We start from the raw sequence: 18,800 nt of genomic DNA on the forward strand, positions 1-18,800 counted from the left end.
TTACATTTTTCTATATTTTTAATTTCTATTACAAAGCCTGGGTACATAATAATGAATGCTAAGAATGAATAAAATATAATAAATCAGCTAACAATAATGATCTGTATTCTAATTGGCTTTTTTATTATTATGTAATAAATAATGTGGGTATTTTATTTAAAAATTTGCATTTCTACCTAATGTTAAAAGTCTGCATTTGGTAGGGCATATCTAATGCTTCTTTGATCCTAGTGCTGATGAAGGTCTTTTAGGGATTACCTCTACCAACTCCAGGGTATATTAACAGAATCTGCTTTTTGTATGAGCTACAGGGAAAATGTCTCTCTCTTTCCCCATCTCTTTCTCTCTCTCTCTACCTGTTCCCTCATGTGGGTAACACCCCACCATGGGCACTGAAGAAGGAGAACTGTCCAGATCCCAGGCATAATTACTGCCTGAAGAATATCTTATAGTGTTATTACCCAGCTATTTTTTAAATATAATCCTTTACATATAATCATATATTAGTTTATAGAATTAGTGCCTGAAGTATAACTTACTGCTTACATATATCTAGCTTATATAATCATACTTAACACTTATATCTAACATACTTAGTTCTATATAATCTTTCTATATAATCATATAGGTATTGTAGTCGGAGCTGTACTGACACACTTAGTGCTGATTTATATAATCCTTCTATGTAACCATATAGTAGTTTGTAGTAGGAGGAATGCCTAAAGCAGTCACAGAACAGAAGCAGTACATGGGAAAACAGCCAGACCAGGACAAAAACCAAAGACCCAGGCAGTGGCGTCCCTGCCTGAAAGGGCAGACACTATACGACAGGCTTGGAGCAAGAGCCTCTCCTCCTGATGAAGGAGTTGTAGTACCTTGCATCCAGTTCCTGTGGAAAGTAGGCCTCAGGCCTGAGATCCTGGAAATAACCGAGGGAGAAGAACCCCTCTGGTGTGACCAGTCATGGCGGCTGTACACCCTGACAGTCTCTTCTCGCTTCTGTGCTAGCTCAAATCATCATCCCATAAATATCTTAAGAGCACAAGTCTGTCAGCTCACACTGCATTGGCTTACAGTATCCTTCTATTAGAAATCCTTTGAAGTCTCCAGCCCCTAGATAAGAAATGTTGCGCACGACACCTGTTGCACATTGCCCACCTCCTTGCCTCGATGATCTAATGGCGGTGAACTCCTTTTCTGTACACGACCCTTTACTACTGCGCAAGGCACAGCCCCCAACTGTGCACGGCCTACCTCTCTGCCCAGGTGACATAATAGGGTGACCCCCTCGCTTGTGACTCACATGATTATGTATCCCCTGTTACTAAGCCTATAGATGATGACCTCACTTACAACCCTGCCGCCTGCTTGTACCTAATAAATACAGTTGCTTCTGGGCATTTGGGACCCCCAGTGATCTCTGCTCATAGGTTACATGGCCCCCCAAGTCCAGCTGCTCTTCACCAGTTCTTCAGTGTCCTGTCTTTTTACTTCTCAGATCCTGCCCCTCAGCATAGCATAAGGGACACCCCAAGACCCTGTGGGGCCGAATAGCCTCACACCTCAGCCACTCACTTGCTACTTCCCACATTTCATTTAATAGGAGACTAAGGAATGAGATATGAGGGGAAGTGTACAAACATCTTTGGGAAGTAGCACACTGAGGGCTTGCATGCCAGCTGTCATGCACTGGATCTTGGGCCATCAAGTCTCTAAAAGCCACAACTCTTCCCTTTGTAAAATTGGGACAAAAATATATACCTCCCTAGGATTGTTATGAGAATTAATGACAAAATTAATTTAAAAGTCCCCTGACTCATGCTGTATTTAAAAAATAATAAGCATTCTTTTCATAAAGTTGGAAACACTGTAATTATTAACAGCTGAGAATTAAATAAATGAATTACAACAAGACAGTACTATATGAAGCCATGCAAAAATCATTGTAGAAACTTTTAACATTGAAAAATGTTCATATTATATTACCATTTCTCAAAGAATAGATAGCAAAGCAAAATATACACTCTGATGTCATTTGTGTTAAAGTATTCATTGGAAAAATATTGAAGAGATATATCAAAACATTAACATCAGTTCTTAGAATAATGGGAATAAGCATGATTTTAATTTTCTCTTACATTTTCCTATATTTTCAAAATTTCTACTAATTTTTTCATGTCCCGAAAAACACAAGTATTAATTAATTAGTGATTATTATCATATCACAAGTAATGTGGCATGTAAATTTATTAAATGGTAACTACTATTAGTTTATAATAAAATGCTAAGGCAAAATAGAAATATTCCCAAATAGCAATAACTCAACATAAATTTGCATTAATTTTAAAGAGCTGTGAATAAATCTTCCTAAGATACAGTTTTGATAGAAATATAGGTTGAAGTAGGATTTAGCAGGTAAAAACAGAATGTAAGAATTTGGACCCAGATATTTATAACAGTTTAGGTCTTTATGATACCTTTATATTTAAGGACCTTTATATCTTATTATTCTATTTGAGCCCCATGACAACTCTGAGATTAGCAGGTATTATCTCATTCTTACAGATGAATAAGCTAAAACTCAGAGGTGTTAGGTAACTTGCCCAACGTCATACACCTTATTAATAAATAGAAGCTTAAATTTCAATCCAGGTAATCCAATTTGAATTCAAGGTTCATTTAGGCTTATCTCATATGTAAATTATAATCCTGGCATTCTAGAAGACTACTCCCCAGGGGTGGGACACGCCTAATTAAAGAACCATCAGAGACAAGTTGAGAATCTGGAACAAGGTATTAACTTACACCAGGAAAGATTTGATCAGCAATTGAACACAGGGCCCATGAGTCATCTCTGTTCTCTAAATGGCTTAAGGAAGGAATAGTCTTAACTCAAGACTTTGAAGAAGGACGATATTAGATGCTGCTTTTAGCCACTAGAAGGAGAAGGAGTGATTCACACGGTTTTCTAGGAAATAAGGACACTAGTCAAGCAATTTGCCTAATAGTGAGATAGGCCAAGGTACAGCTTTAAAATACAGAGCGGAGGAAAGGAAGGAGAGCATAAGAACTAGAACAGGCAATCAGCCTTAACAATTGGCAAGTGCCAAGGAAATAAAAGAGGTAAGAGAAGCAGCCTAGGAGCAGGAAGAGGATCTTCAAGAATTAAAAATTAGAGCTATCAGTTGTGTCTCAGGGAATGGTAAAGATGGAGTCAACGAAATCAGGAAAGACTGGTCAGAGAACAAATTTTTAGCAGTAGGCAGGGAACAGTACTGCCAACATGTGGTAGAAATTGCAAGTCCAGATTGGCTGCTGAGCAGAAACAGAATGCAGTGTCCCAAAGATCTCTGCCAAAAACATGAAGCATGAAAAATGATATATATATATGTATAACATATATATGTACACACTCACATACACAGAATAAAGTTATATTTAAATAACTATATTGCCACATTGGGATGTGTTTTCATTTGTTTTTGCTTTTTGAAACATTTAAGAGATCCACTGTGGCTTGTGGAGGCAGAAACAGTGGAGATAGTACTTGTCACACAGTTTGAGAACCTCTAGAATAGCCTGAGGAGAGAATGGGTAACTGTGAAAGATGATCTCCTCCCATTTGCTTATGCTCTGCAATGGTTAGCAGAAGTGACGTTTGAACTACTAAGATGCTCCTCCATGAAGCTGACTGGAGTTTTCCCTCAAGAGAAAAATAGCTTAGTCATCATGGCAAACCATGGAACCTGAAAATATAATTGACTTAACCTTTCTTTCCCAACCCTATTCCCCAAATCTTGTCCCCTCCACATTCCTACAACAGGCATGGGCATCCTTTAACTAAAGGCTGTCATTCTGTTTACTGCATGTGATGATTTATGTATGCTGCCCAACCTAGAGTGTGAACTCTGTATGTCTTGCTTGCCCCAGCCCCCATCATGGTGTTGACATATGCAAGTATGTGTGGCATTTTGTATGAAATGTAAAAGGATGTACCACAGAGGGGCAGGCAAATTAGTAGGAATGCCATGATTTACATATAAGAATAGCTGAAGATGTAAAAGAGAACAGGAGATTCAAAAAATTGGAGATGATGTGTAGATACTGATCTATTCCCAAGTGATGGGGGAAGAGGGATATGGAGGAAAGGCATCAAAGATAACTTCAGCAACATAAATTTTGCCTGTTTCGTATGTCAAGTGAGGCAAGCACCCAATAAGGGATACAGCAGTAAGAGTAGGAGAATAATATGGGATGATAATATAGGAAGAATAGGGAGGAAAGGAGCTTGGAATATGACATTAAGGGAAAGATAAGTAACCAGTCCCGTAACGTTAACCTGACCAAAGGGCTGAAGTATCACCATAGACAACTGCTAAACAAAGCCCAACAAATACAAATATTATAATACTGCAAAACCCAAAATAAACATGTGTATTATATGTTACAGAACATGAACTATACCTGAGATCTTCAATTTCTTTTATATAACTATGAATCATATTACTAATCTCCTCATTTCCTTCACCTGAAAGACAAAATATGAAATAAAAAATTTCCTTTAAATTAAGACTCCAGCAAAACAGTAGAAAAAAAAAAAAGGAAACAAAACAATTCTTTAAAACACAATTTTTACAGTAAATTTTCTATCCTTCATTCTAAAGCAGACCATAAGATAATATGATACAAAGGGAACATTTTGTTTATATAATAATTTATTATTTTTTTAAATTAGGTATTCCACTTAAAACCACAGACTGTATACACAAACACTGGCATTTCTATTTCAACTATGCTAGGTAATCAGTGAACACAAAGAATGTTCCTTGCCGTCCAGAAGTTAAACCCTCATTTATCCCACCCTATTCACATACCTGCTCTGGCAAGAACCTGGTTAGCCTGATCACTAACAAGCTGTGTGATTCTGGACCTCAATGCATCAACCGTCTCTTGCATGGCTTTAATTCTTACACGCAGGTTATTATTTTCAGTCTGTAGCATAGCATTCTCATGAAACATGTCATTGATGCTTTCCACACCCTCTTCGTCAATTATTCTTTTACCCTAGTAAAGGAAAATACGTCCTTGTTGGCTCGGGAACCAAGAGTTTTGTTTAAGCATACTCTATGACTATGCCTTTTATCTTACCAATCCCAAGGCAAAAGAAATTCTTTCCCCTCTAGTAGAACACTCCGCAATGCATTTGTTACTAAAGAAATTGATTAGCCAGGTGCAGTGGCTCATACCTGTAATCCCAGCACTTTGGGAGGCCGAGGTGGGAAGATTACCTGAGGTCAGGAGTTCGAGATCAGCCTGGCCAACATGGTGAAACCCCGTCTCTACTGAAAATAGAAAAATTACCCAGGTGTGGTGCTGGGTGCCTGTAATCCCAGCTGTTTGTGAGACTGAGGCAGGAGAATCTCTTGAACCCAGGAGGTGGAGGTTGCAGTGAGCAGAGATCACTCCACTACACTACAGCCTGGGAGGTAGTCTCCACCTCAAAAACAAAAATATTATTGAGTAGGAAAACTTTTGCACAAACAGTTGTTAGGTTAGACTGAATATAGTTAAAGACTACCCACGAAGAAAACTAGAGACTCTTACCTCCAAAAGGAAGGAGGCCACGATTATGATAACCAGAGACACGTATGTGTAAGCTAACACAAAAAGGCATTATTGTGTTCAGAACGTGCCCATCTTAGATGTATCACAAACTGCAAAGTCAAATTCATTTGCTTACTGTTTTGTACTCCATGAGCTCCATCTGAAGTCGTGTGATTTCACTACGAAGTGCATTGATTTGCTGACTAGCTCTGTCCTGATTGACCATAACCTTGTTCTTGATATTTCTAGCTCGATTAGCATATTTCAAGGTGTTTAACGTTTCCATAAAGTCTCTGTCTGAAGGGCTGACACATGCTATCATGATTGTTTGGCTGAAAGTTACAAATAATAATTAGGCTTACAGATAAAAGCAACTAAAATACTAAAATGATCATTTTTAAACTCCTGCCATTTGAAGAGTATTTTCTCTTCAAAAAAACAAAAAAAAAAAAAAAAAAAAAAAATTGAGCAAATTTAAAAGCCCCTGTACTTTAAGACTGTCTTAATGAAAAAGATTTTGTTTACTTTGGGGAAACGAATTTATATTATTTGCCTGTGACCTTGAGAAAGCACAAGCACAAACATTTATTTCTTACCTCTTTGCTAAAAAGATTTGAAACAGCACATAGTAATTCTAAAGTTAAACCAACTACAGTATATTAAATTGAAAATCAAAAACCATTTCTTTCATTATTTTATTCTTTCAGTATTTTAAAAATTTATTATTTAATCACCCATATCCTGACTTTTGATGTCAGCAAAGAATTGCACCCAAAATCAAATCACAGTGGAACAAAAAGTGTACTTAGTATATTCTTATGTTTCATTATATAACCTGTCATTTGTGATTGAATGATCAGAACTCCAGCTTCTGGCCAGATTACACAGGAAAAGTGAGAAACATTACTTTACGGTCATGATAAACTGATTTAGCCATCAAAAATTAGGGTAGTGAAATGCTAAGTATGCCCCAATTACTATGTTTGTCAATGAAACAGACGTGGAGATTCTAATGGACACTCACAAACTAACTTAAAAAAATGTGCAGAAACTGCAATTAAGGAGCTGTCTACTTATCCCGGTAGAAAAATCAATGCCTATCAATCATAATCTTAGCCTCCTAGTCTCTTGCTTCCAATCTTTTCTTTCTACAATAACCTCAACACAGTACTTGTAGGTACCCTTTTAAAAGAGTTCCCATTCCACATCTTTTTCCTACAATTCTTGTTTACTTTTACTGTTACTATTATTTAATAACCAACTAAGGTATCACCTAATCCAAGAACTGAATCCTCAGTTTGTCTGTACCCTTTCTGCTTCCTCACACCTTTTGCATATCTCTTTTGCATTCATTATATTATTATTATTATGTTGAAATTTTATAGACCCCAAAACTCTTACATTTTAAATTCTTAAAGGACAGGGATTATCAAGTGTTATTTATCAGTGTATTTCTAAACATATAACACAACATTTAAACCAATATTAGGTCATTAACAATTGTTTGTGGTGTGTGTCATGTGTACATAATATTTACTGGGGGTCAGAAAGTTAAAAATAATTCATGCCATTTTAGTTTTCTCTTTTGATAAAGAAAATAAGGTAATTCAGTAAGCATGAGGATTATGGATGTTGATTAGAGAATAGGGCAACTTGAAGTGTGGTCCCCAGTCTAATGCCAGTCTGCAAATTATTTTTACTTAGGTAAAATTGAGAAAAATAAATATATATTAGCCTTCTTTGACCCATAACACTTTGAGTAAGCACAGGTACATACATTTATTTCCCACTTCTTTATAAAAAATGTTTAAAGTAGTGCAGAAATTGCAAGTAAGCACTTTAGAAACTTCTACAACACTTGAACTTCCTGTAATCAATGACCTCCTGTCACTGAATATAGATCAGATCAAGTGTTTTCAAACTCCCATGGGGAGTCACAAATGGGACAAGCTCTGTATGGTCACGAACAATATTAACCCACCACGAATTGGAAATAGGGGAAGGACTCGCCTCTAACAAATACTTTGAGAAGCACTTGGATCACAGGCTTAAGAAGGATAGTGAAAGTCAAGATAGAGAGAAACAGACTAGGATCAACTATACAGGGAAAAGGTCGTATATTAAATAAAACCCAAAATGTATAAATTTCAAGAATGATTCTATTTATGAAAAACTCAAAGAAAATATTAAAGCTATTTATTTTAAAAGTTCACACAAAAACCACAATTCTGTTTTAAAGGAAAATATATTATTTAAATATTTTATTATGTTGTATACTATGCATCTTACAAATTAAGTTATACATCTGTAAGAAAATACATCACAATGTTGGCAGTAGTTACTTCTAGGTATTAGAAATATAATTAATTTTTTTTTCTTTTTTTTTTTGAGACGGTCTCGCTCTGTCACCCACACTGGAGTGCAGTGGCATGATCTCAGCTCACTGCAACCTCTGCCTCCTGGGTTCAAGCAATTCTCCTGCCTCAGCCTCCCAAGTAGATGGGATTGCAGGTATACAGAACCATGCCCAGCTAATTTTTTTTGTTTTTGTTAGTAGAGACGGGGTTTTGCCATGTTGGCCAGGCTGGTCTTGAACTCCTGACCTCAGGTGAACTGCCCACCTCGGCCTTCCAAAGTACTGGGATTATAGGCATGAGCCACCCCGCCTGGCTAGAAATATGACTGATTGTTATTCATGCTCTATACTTTACTGTATTTTCCAGAATTGTTGCCATAAACTGCTTATGATGTTATATTAAACACTATAAATGTAAAAAAGCCAGGTCGATTTTTAAAAAGACACTAAATTATGCACATAAACATATGGAGCTCATTTTCAAAAATATCCTTGGTCTCATTTTTCTTTTAAGCTTAATTTGTATACACTTCAAAAAATGAAGATATTTTGCTCTCCAAGGCTTACACAAAGTACAGTGCTTTTGCATTAGGAATGCAATCCTAAAATTTTAAGCAAAAATTGAGGCACACAAAGAAAGGAATTAGAAGGGGTAATCTTCTTTGAGGGGTTACCACCCATTAAGGAAATGGATGAGGAACACGAGACTATTTAGCTATTGCCTGTCTAAAACTCAACAGAAATTCAAGACTGACAGTGAAAATATCTTAGATTATTTACAAGGCAAGGAAACTTTTAAAAGTATCAAAGTTTTCAAGATTTAACTTGTAAGGGGATGACATTTATAATCTCTGCTTTGTTTTATAGTTAAGAAATAAAACAAGGAAAAGCTACAATTTAGAAAACCGGAAAAAATTTACACTTGGCCAAAAAAATGAAAATTTTTATTGTTATAATAAGACCCCTCTTAATACCGAAGATCAAACTGAAAATGTAGAACACAAGCAGGAAATACGTGATAGTAGAAAGAAAACTGCTTCCAGACGTAGGATGTGCTGGAAAAGATGTGAGTTAAGACAAATGCCAATATTACATAAAGGGAAGAAACATAAAAATGACAATGTTGTATTCTACAAAACAGAACTTTATTTCTAAACCAAATGGATTATAAACTTAAATTGATTTCATATTATCCAAAATTATTCGGATAATAGTTGTATATATGGTTTAGATCTGTGCCCTTGCACAATCTCATGTCAAATTGTAATCCCCAATGCTGGAGGTAGGGTCTGGTGAGAGGTGATTAGATGTTGGGGACCAATTTCCCTCTTGGAACTGTATTCATGATAGAGTTCTCAGGGGATCTGGTTGTTTAAAAGCGTGTGCCCTCCCGCTCCGTCCTCCTACTCCAGCCATGTGAAGTGCTCACTCCCACTTTGCCTTCCGCCATCACTGTAAGTTTCCTGTGGCCTCCCAGAAGCCAAGCAGATGCCAGAATCATGCTTCCTGTAGAGCCTACAGAACTGTGAGCCAATTAAACCTCTTTTCTGTATAAATTATCCAGTCTCAGCCACTTATTTATGACAGTGCACTAACAAACTAACAGTTGTTTAAAAAGAAACTTTTGTGAGCTTAAATATTAGATTCATTGTTTAGCATCTAACAATCTTTTCAGTAAATATGATGTTAGATTATTGCTAACACTAAAATAGATACACTGTGGTTGTTGTTAACTTGTTGAATTGTGCTAAGATTGAATTTAAATGCCAAAACTGTTTCCATTTGTAAAGCCAACATGTTTACAGAGGGGAATACATTACCAAAAAAACAAGTGTTTAGCTGATGAAACATATCAGAATGGTGCAAGGTAAGAGAAAGCAAGAATGTCAGTGATATTGGCAAATAACTAGCCAACACTGTATTTCATTCAGAGGACATTAAGAAATTTTCCCACTTATAAAAAAAATTTGAATTTTTAGAAGACTGTACAAAAAAGTACCAATAATATTTTAATTACTTTGTAATTACTTAGAAAACAGTATTTGCTTTTTCAACAAAATTTTATTAGGTATCTACTCTGTGCTAAGTACTTAAAGCAGAAACTATGATAATAGAGAAAGTCCCCATACTATTGACTTAATATACAAGCTAAGTGACCTTGAATAAATTACCTAATCTCTCTATATTTCATTTTCCTTATCTAGAAAATAGAATAATACCTACACCTCAAGGGATGCTAGAAAGATTATGTGAAATAACATACAAAATTACACATTTGAGGTTCTTAATAAGGATTAGTTCCTCATCCTATTAGTTTGCTTTATAATAAAAGCAGTTCTTATAAATCACCTTGTAAGTTTACTTAATAATGAATAATCAAAACTCTGAGTAGAGGATAATGAATAATCAAAACTCTGAGTAGAGGATAATAATCTATGCATACCTGTTACCCCCAAGGGAATCCTGTAGTAGTCTTGTTAGCTTGGAATCTCTATAGGGGACATGTGTGGCCCTCTTGCTCTTGTCTCCCAAAGCACTTATTACATTGCCCAGTGCCAACTAAAAGAAAGAGAAAGAAAGACAGCAAAATGATACACATTTACTAATTATAACACTTTTAAATAAAGAAAGCTGATAGAAAATAATATAGGGACATAATAGAATTCAGAATATTTGTGTTTGGTGTTATTTTACATCTATAACCAACAGTACTAAAAATTTAGTACATATATATATTAGTACTATATATAATACCATATGTATATTTTAGTACTATATATGGTATATATAAACACACATATCCATAACTCACAAATGCTTAAACTTCTATTCAGAGGTTTTTTGTTTTTTTTTTTTTGAGACAGAGTTTCACTCCACTGCCCAGGCTGGAGTGTAGTGATGTGATCTTGGCTCACTGCAACCTCCACCTCCCAGGCTCCAGTGATTCTCCCTACCTCAGCCTCTCGAGTATTGACGATTACAGGGCCTGCTACCATGCCCAGCTAATTTTTATATTTTTAGTAGAAATGGGGTTTCACCATGTTGGACAGGTTCTTCTCAAACTCCTGATGTCAGGTAATCCCTCCCAAAGCGCTGGGATTATAGGCATAATCCACTGCACCCGGCCTTATTCAGAGATTTTTCTTTCAAAATAGAAATATTATAAGATTGACAACTTTAGTTATCCCTAGAATTATCACAGCATCAGGCTATGTCTCCAGAAAATTGTCCATGTTACAAATTCTTTTCCTCAACTCAATGAAAAAAATAAAAAGTTAGTTTAACAGTTTGATGAAAACTTTCATTTTACAATACATTTCACTATGAGAAAAGAAAATCTTTTTAATTACAATTAAAAAATCAGTATGATTTCTCTGAACAAGGTATTCCTGTGGAAATATATCCATCCATAGAAATACAATAAGACAGGCCACACATGGTGGCTCACCCCTGTAATCCCAGAACTTTGAGAGGCTGAGGCAGGTGGAGCACCTGAGGTCAGGAGTTCGAGACCAGCCTGGCCAACATGGTAAAACCCCATCTCTACTGCAAATACAAAAATCAGCCAGGCATGGTGGCATGTGCCTGTAATCCCAGCTACTCAGGAGGTTGAGGCAGGAGAATCACTTGAACCTGGGAGGCAGAGGTTGTGGTGAACTGAGATCATACCATTACACTCCAGCCTGGGTGGCAGAGTGAGACTCTATCTCCAAAATAAATAAATAAATAAAAATTAAAAAGGAAAAGAAACAAATACAATAAGATATGTGTTAGCATCCAATTATTTAAAAACTAGCCAAATTACAGAACTCTGTAGTCATGCCTCCAGCCACCCTGCTGTTTTTCCTACTGTCACTGAATTATTACCTACAAGATAAACATTATCCAAAATGTTGTTCACACTAGCAATCAGTAATGCAAACATCTACAATCATGACTTTGTTAAGAGAAATAAGAGATCATGCAGGGAGTGGCAACAGGATCACACTTTGTCATAGTTCCCTCTTTTCAGAGTGGCTTTTGGCATAAGCAATGGTTATATTGAAACTCTACTAGATATTGTCTCAACATGCTTCAAGAACCTAAAGAGGAAAACAAAGCAATGGCTTTTGTCTTTTCCTGAGAGCATGAATGTAACCACCACAATGATTTTATCTCCTAAGAAACTCAAAACAATACGCAAAGTCCAGAATCCAGGCATGCCCTTTTACACAACATTTACCCACATGGTTGGACCATAAAGATGAGTATTAGAGTTGGAAGGTCTGGCTGTCTCTAATTAGCCTTGGTTAATAATTTCCACACAGAAGGGTCATAATGATATAGGAGAAAATGCTGGGGGGTGATTAATGGGAGGAAAGCAGACACGACATATTCTGTACCAGTGAGAAAAGTATGACAGTGAGGGAGATCTAACCTAATCCACTCCATCTTGCCTTTAATCTCTAAACTGCCCTTGTTCATTCCTGGGCATAGGCTGAGCTAACTATAGGAGGAATTTAGTTTATAGTTTAAAGAATTTTGAAAAGATGATAACAGCCTTTTCCTGAAACAAACCTTCTTCTTCCCTGAGGATCAGCACACCTTTGCAAAACTAAAAATTAGCCACAAGATTAAAAATATTGATTTAAGAGTCATGCAGCCAGAGGCCATGAGATTCCTAACCTCTCCAACTGCTCCTATGGATAAGATCATTATTGTAAAACCTAAGATTGGTATTTGAGATATTTTTCAGACCCTGCATTCTAATGCAGCGGCTGGTGCCACACAGACTGATAATCTGGCTCAACTAGTTCTATAATCCCACCCAGAAACGGAAGACAGCAAGAAGAACCCACTTAGACCACCTATGATTTCAACCTCCACTCCCCACTCCCTTAGCCCCCTCATTTGTCAAATTATACTCTAAAAAACTATAGTCTCTGGATTTCTAGAGAGACTAATTTAATAAAACTCCACTCTGCTATTTAGCTGGCTCTGTTTGCATTAAACTTTTTCTCTACTGCAATTCCCATCTTGATTAATCAGCTCTATCTGGGTAGCGGGCAAAAGAAATCCATTGGGTGGTTACAACTCTGATGCTATTGGCATTGCAGAAATTTAGAGATGCCATTACTTTTGTGCAGGCACAAATGTCAGTTTTTTAATGAAGATAATAAAAAAAAATTTAATACACAAAAATTTGCTCTAAAATATTTTCTTCCTTATAATGAAGGTTTATGCTAACTAAATCACAAGGAGTTTTCCAATCAAAATACCACTAGGTGGCATGGTATTAAAGTTAATTCTTAAAATAATCTAGAAAAATTATTGTTTTTAAAAAGTCATTACTTTTTAAATAAAAAAATTTTATTATAATTTCCAATGTTAATAAAATGACTGCCACAAAATGTTATCAAAAGGCTACTTTGAAGGTCTTCACCCATGAAATAACTTAATATTAAATTTTGGGCCAGGTACAGTGGCTGGTGCCTGTAAACCCAAGCACTTTGGGAGGCTGAGATGAGTGAATCTCATGAGCCCAGAAGTTTGAGACCAGACTGGGCAATGTGGCAAAACCCAATCTCTACAAAAAATGCAAAAATTATCTGGGTTTGGTAATGCTTGCCTGTGGTCCCAGCTACTAGGGAGGCTGAAGTGGGAGGATCAATTGAACCCATGAGGTCAAGGCTTCAGTGAGCCGTGATCACGCCACTATACTCCAGCCTGGGTGACAAAGTGAGACTCTGTTTAAAAAAAAAATAAAAGATATAAATAAATAAATAATTTAATTTTGGCAATATATTATTAAATGTGGAAATAATTTTTCAAATGATTTGCACATATATATATATAATTTTCTGCACATATAAATTTTAGTACAACTAAATTTACATACATGAAGATAATCTGTAATATTAAAAAAAGAAAAATGCCTACAATGTGAGATCAGAGATTCAGTGCATTACTAATAATTTTTCTATAATTTTCATTTCTCAGTTCAGTGTCTGAAGGATTTCCTTATGGGTATTACATATTACAAAAGACAAAAAGACAATAGAAAAGCTCTGATATATTCACAGCACAAAGCCTTAATCTTACAAGTCCACAGTTGATAGATATGCCTTCTTTTGCCCTCTCGCCTGTAGCTCCAGTACGCTTCAGTCTTTCCGATCCTGCGAGATCAACAAAATGGAACTTTGCAGTCAGGGTTTCAAATTCATTCATCTGTGCTGATTCAGAAATAATTTTGTTATCAGTTGCATTGTCCTGAAATTAAGAAAAATAATTGAAAACATTTTATTAATGTGATATTAAATATCCTCCAAACCTATCTTGCATTCATCTCATGTAGACATATAGACACAACCAAAGAAACAGACATAAGGCCAAATAAATAATAAATTCAAAAATGTCTGCTGGCATTTAGAAATTTAAAGTCAGAGAAAAGCTAAACAGTCAGAAGTCAACTATTATCAACTGAGGCTATGCATATGCTAATGAAGGGAAACCTATAGCATATAATCCACAAAAGTAAAGGGTCTCAGGTGATGACATCAAACGCCATATGGCCACAACATGCTTTTTGGTTTTGCAGACATATATACAATTTTTTATTTCAAGATCTTACATGGCTGACCGGCTTCAACTTAAATAGGATCAGAAGAGGAAATTGGAAAAAAGAATGACTAAGTGAAGAGAATTTGGCTGAAACACATTCTCACAGGAGTCATGTGGTTTAGGGAGATAAAAATTAAAAGTTTAAGAAATTAGAAGTAATAACTCACAGCATCTATTTGGGGACACACTCTGGTTTGACACACATGAATGGTAAAAATGGCATGTGAACGAGAGCTCTGAACATTCATCTGGGTACTGGCAGTTGTCCGGGATAAAGCACCCAACTTCAAACACTGCATCATCTGGTAAGGCAGAAGAAACAAAGGACTTTACTTAAACAATTACTTAAACAAGATGCTATACAATCCAAAGTCTGAGGTAATGGCCAAAAACCCACCATATTAAGGGATATAAAAGATGTGGATTTTCACATTATTAGTTTAGTTACAGGCACTTTTTGAGATTAACTTCTCAGTATAATAGTGTATTATTTTTTAAATAGAGGAAAACACTGAGATTCCATTGTTTGCCATTTGCTGACATTTGCAGTTTCCATTCCAAAACTGTTACAGTAGAACACTTTGGTACAAACTGAGCAATAACTTGAATTATTCAGGCTCTTCTCTATCTTCCCTTAAATTTTTTTTTTTTTTTGTAATTTTTCTTAACAATCTCTCTTTAGGATCCATGATACAGTTCTACATAGGTTAAAGCAAAAAGTACAAAAGGATTGTGGTCTCATCCTTCACCATCAGTTGTCTGACCCTCTTTCTCTAGCTATGAATGAAAACTATTCATAAATTGCCTTAGATTCTTTTGACACTATGACAAATATGCTTGCTTTATCATAACCTTGATATTTTTACACTAATACCCTGATTTTTTTAAAATGGGGAAATAAGACAAGATTTTAATTCCATGTCATGCTTCAGGATACAAATTTCATATCTTGATCTCAAGCAGACTATCAGCAAAGTTGACTATTTAAATAAAGCCAACTGTGCTGTTTTAACTACAACATAAATATTACCTCTGATTCTGTATTCACAGTACGTGTTGTAACGCCCACAGTATAAATTCCTCCAGTTGAATCTTCATGAATTCTTATATTTGATTTTTTATTTTTTGCATCAATATCACGAGTGGTATCAAATAAGTCAAGGACCTCTTCATTATAGAGCTATCAAAAAGAAACATTAGAAATCTAATTTTAGCAGAAATTGTCTGGGTAGTTGTTATAATAACACATTACACAATGTTTTCCTTCATACAAAATTTTAAAGTTCTTTAAAATTACACATTTTTTTCAAAATAACACATGAAAATGAATGAGGCAATTATTATAACAATTATAAGTAAATGCCAGATTTATTTACAAGAGTAAGAATAGGAAGTGACTTAATCATGACTAATGGGTTGAGGACTAGCTAAAATGATCTACTAATCTTTTGCAAGAGATAATCAAATATTTGCAAATACAGGCAAACCCTAGAAACATGTGCCAAAAGCAGACAAATCTTAAGGTTCAGAATATTTGAAGAATTTTTACTACTTGAGCTAAAAGCATATTTCCTATTGCCCTGAAACCTTTCTTAACACATTGAAAGATTAACACTTAGCATGTTTGCAAAGTCAGCAACAGTATTAGTGTTTCTGTATCAAGAGTGGCTGAAAAAACCCAGATAACTCCTTAGAACAGGATATACACACCTATTTTTCTATCAGTATGTTTTAAAGTTACAATGCCTAACAACATTTTGGAGGGTGAAAGGGAAGATAGAATAAGTTTCTTTTCTTATTCTACCATCTTTTACTTTCCTTAGAAATACATAGTTACATTCTCTTTGGTTTTTACTAAACAAGAATATCCATTAAAACCAGCAGTAAAAAAAACTGATACTAATTTTTCTATTTTGCACTAAATAATGCTGAGTAAAATGTTTGATCAATGACAAAAATGATTAGCCCATTGATTAGGTAATTTAGACTAAATACTCTTTGTACCAAGAACCCAGAATTATGCCACCGTCCACCTAAGTGCAATATTGCTCAAATCCTAGGTGTCCTTAGTGTTATTTTCCTTCTATGAGACTAGATGGCCTAAATTAATCTGAACTCACCACAACCTTTGGATATTACATCAAAACATCCGTCTTCCTACGAAAGGATAAAATTTCTTCCACCAGATAAACACTACAACCTCAGACCTATTATCTCTCACATATTTCCCCTACTTTTGGCTGTAGTCATTAAGTTCCTACCACTTTGTAAACCTGTCTAAATTACAACAGTAATTGACCTTTATCTATTAATAAAAAGAAAGCTGGGCTCACACCTGTAATTCCAGCACTGTGGGAAGGTGAGGTGGGAGAATCGCTTGAGGCCAGGAGTTCCAGACCAGCCCAGGCAACATGGTGAAACCCCATCTCTGCTAAAATTACCAAAAGTTAGCTGGACGTGGTGGAGCACGCCTGTAGTCCCAGCTACTCAGGAGGCTAAGACACAAGAATCACTTGAACCCAGGAGGTGGAGGCTGCAGTGAGCCAAAATGGTGCCATTACACTCCAGCCTGGGTGACAGAGTGAGACTCTTATCTCCAAAAAAAAAGAGGCTCTTAAATAAACAATATTAATTGTTATTTTACTCTATAGATACTGGTCAAGTGTTTATAATCTTAAACATCACTTCCTACAAGTAAGGAAAACTTATTTCTATTATCTAATGTTAATTTACTCAAACAACATTTATTGAGTACTATATACAAGGCACTGAGAAGCCAACAGTATAAAATCCTAAGTACTTATGGTCTATGAGAACAAAATTTAAAAGAAATTAATGCCAAATTGGATTATTACCTCTAAGAATTGGGCATTGACTTTAAAATCTGGAGGAGGAAGCCCATTTTTCATTGCTATGTGTTTTTTTTCTTCAATACTCTTAAAAAGATGTTTAACAGCTCGAGAAATAATACCCTGTTCGTCCTCAACAATGTTAACATCAAATCCTGTTCCCATTGTGTATGTTTTACCAGCTCCAGTCTAAACAAAAGAACAGAGAAAGATTAGTGTTCAACCTTAACATAACCTTAAGAAACAAAAATGAAAACACAACTGAATTGATGTTTCTGAAAAGTTGCAACTCCTACAAAAATAATATGGCACTTACTTGTCCATAAGCAAAAACTGTAGCATTGTATCCTTCAAAGCAACCTTCAATTAGTTTTTCTATACATTGAGTGTAGATCTGCTCTTGCTGGGAGTCAATGTCAAATACATAGTCAAAAGTAAAAGCCTTATCTTTCCCTAGGAAGACCTGAGGCTCTCCTGGTGTGACAGATGTACAAATATGGCATCCTTCAATCTTCTCTTTGGCAAGCTGTGGTCTTATTCTGTGAGAAATCATCAGAAGAGAAAAAAATAAAATAAATGGCAAAAAAAAAAAAAACCTCTCAAAAAATAGGACTTAAAAATTCTTGGCAAAATCTTTTTTAAAACACTAATGTAATTAACCTGCTGCTTATTCAGTTGAAAAATATAAATAAATTGAATTATAATCAACAAATTTCAATATATGAGATGACTTACTTAATCCTAATGAGTTACTTAACAATTCCCCAAAATCATGAAGAAAAGTAAAATTTATCTTAAAATTAGATACTTATCCAAGTGAATACTTCTTATAAACTCTGTAAGAGGTCGACATTCAGTCCAATAAATTCTGCTACTAAAATGCTTCTTGATATTATTATTGTTTTAGATTTTTTCTCTTTATTTCCAGTGATAATAATATGGAAAAATAAAAAAGCAAGGACATGTATTTATCTTAATGTCTTGATGCCCTTTACTCATCTCTTTTGCTAACACTTCACCAGTGGTTTCTGAACTTATTTGACCATTGTGTTCTGTCAGCGTAACATGTTTAAGCATGTTATAATTCCCACAATATATATCTATTCATTTATAAATAATATTCATGTTCTACTATATTGATTTGTCATATATTGAAATACTGTCATCTCTCAGTATCCATGAGGGATTGGTTCCACAACTCCCTATGGACACCAAAATCCAAAGACGTTCAAGTCCCCGACATAAAATGATGTAGTATTCACATCTAACTTACACACTTTCTCCAGTATATTTTAAATCATCTCCAGATCGCCTATAATATCTAATACAATGTTAATGATATGTAAATAGTTGTCATACTGCATTGTTTAGAGAATAGTGATAAGATCACT

The 18,800-nt window shown here is 35.3% G+C and overlaps 1 protein-coding gene across 14 annotated transcripts in view; it reads right to left on the reverse strand.

Annotated features, from left to right (window-relative positions):
• The window catches only part of KIF21A (kinesin family member 21A), a 153,017-nt gene that overhangs the window by 60,757 nt on the left and 73,460 nt on the right, over positions 1-18,800 (reverse strand). For all 14 annotated transcript variants that reach the window (XM_032248319.1, XM_032248322.1, XM_032248321.1 and 11 more), the window contains exons 2-10: positions 17,726-17,948; positions 17,416-17,598; positions 15,591-15,740; positions 14,728-14,862; positions 14,042-14,209; positions 10,404-10,519; positions 5,741-5,936; positions 4,875-5,064; positions 4,465-4,528 (exon numbers count right to left, since the gene is read on the reverse strand). In XM_032248319.1, the coding sequence (XP_032104210.1) occupies positions 4,465-4,528; positions 4,875-5,064; positions 5,741-5,936; positions 10,404-10,519; positions 14,042-14,209; positions 14,728-14,862; positions 15,591-15,740; positions 17,416-17,598; positions 17,726-17,948 (1,425 nt within the window). The remainder of the gene's footprint in view (positions 1-4,464; positions 4,529-4,874; positions 5,065-5,740; positions 5,937-10,403; positions 10,520-14,041; positions 14,210-14,727; positions 14,863-15,590; positions 15,741-17,415; positions 17,599-17,725; positions 17,949-18,800) is intronic.

Source organism: Sapajus apella, unplaced genomic scaffold (genome assembly GCF_009761245.1).
Source record: "Sapajus apella isolate SASKATOON/1434 unplaced genomic scaffold, GSC_monkey_1.0 scaffold66, whole genome shotgun sequence".
Classification (NCBI taxonomy): Eukaryota; Metazoa; Chordata; class Mammalia; order Primates; family Cebidae; genus Sapajus; species Sapajus apella.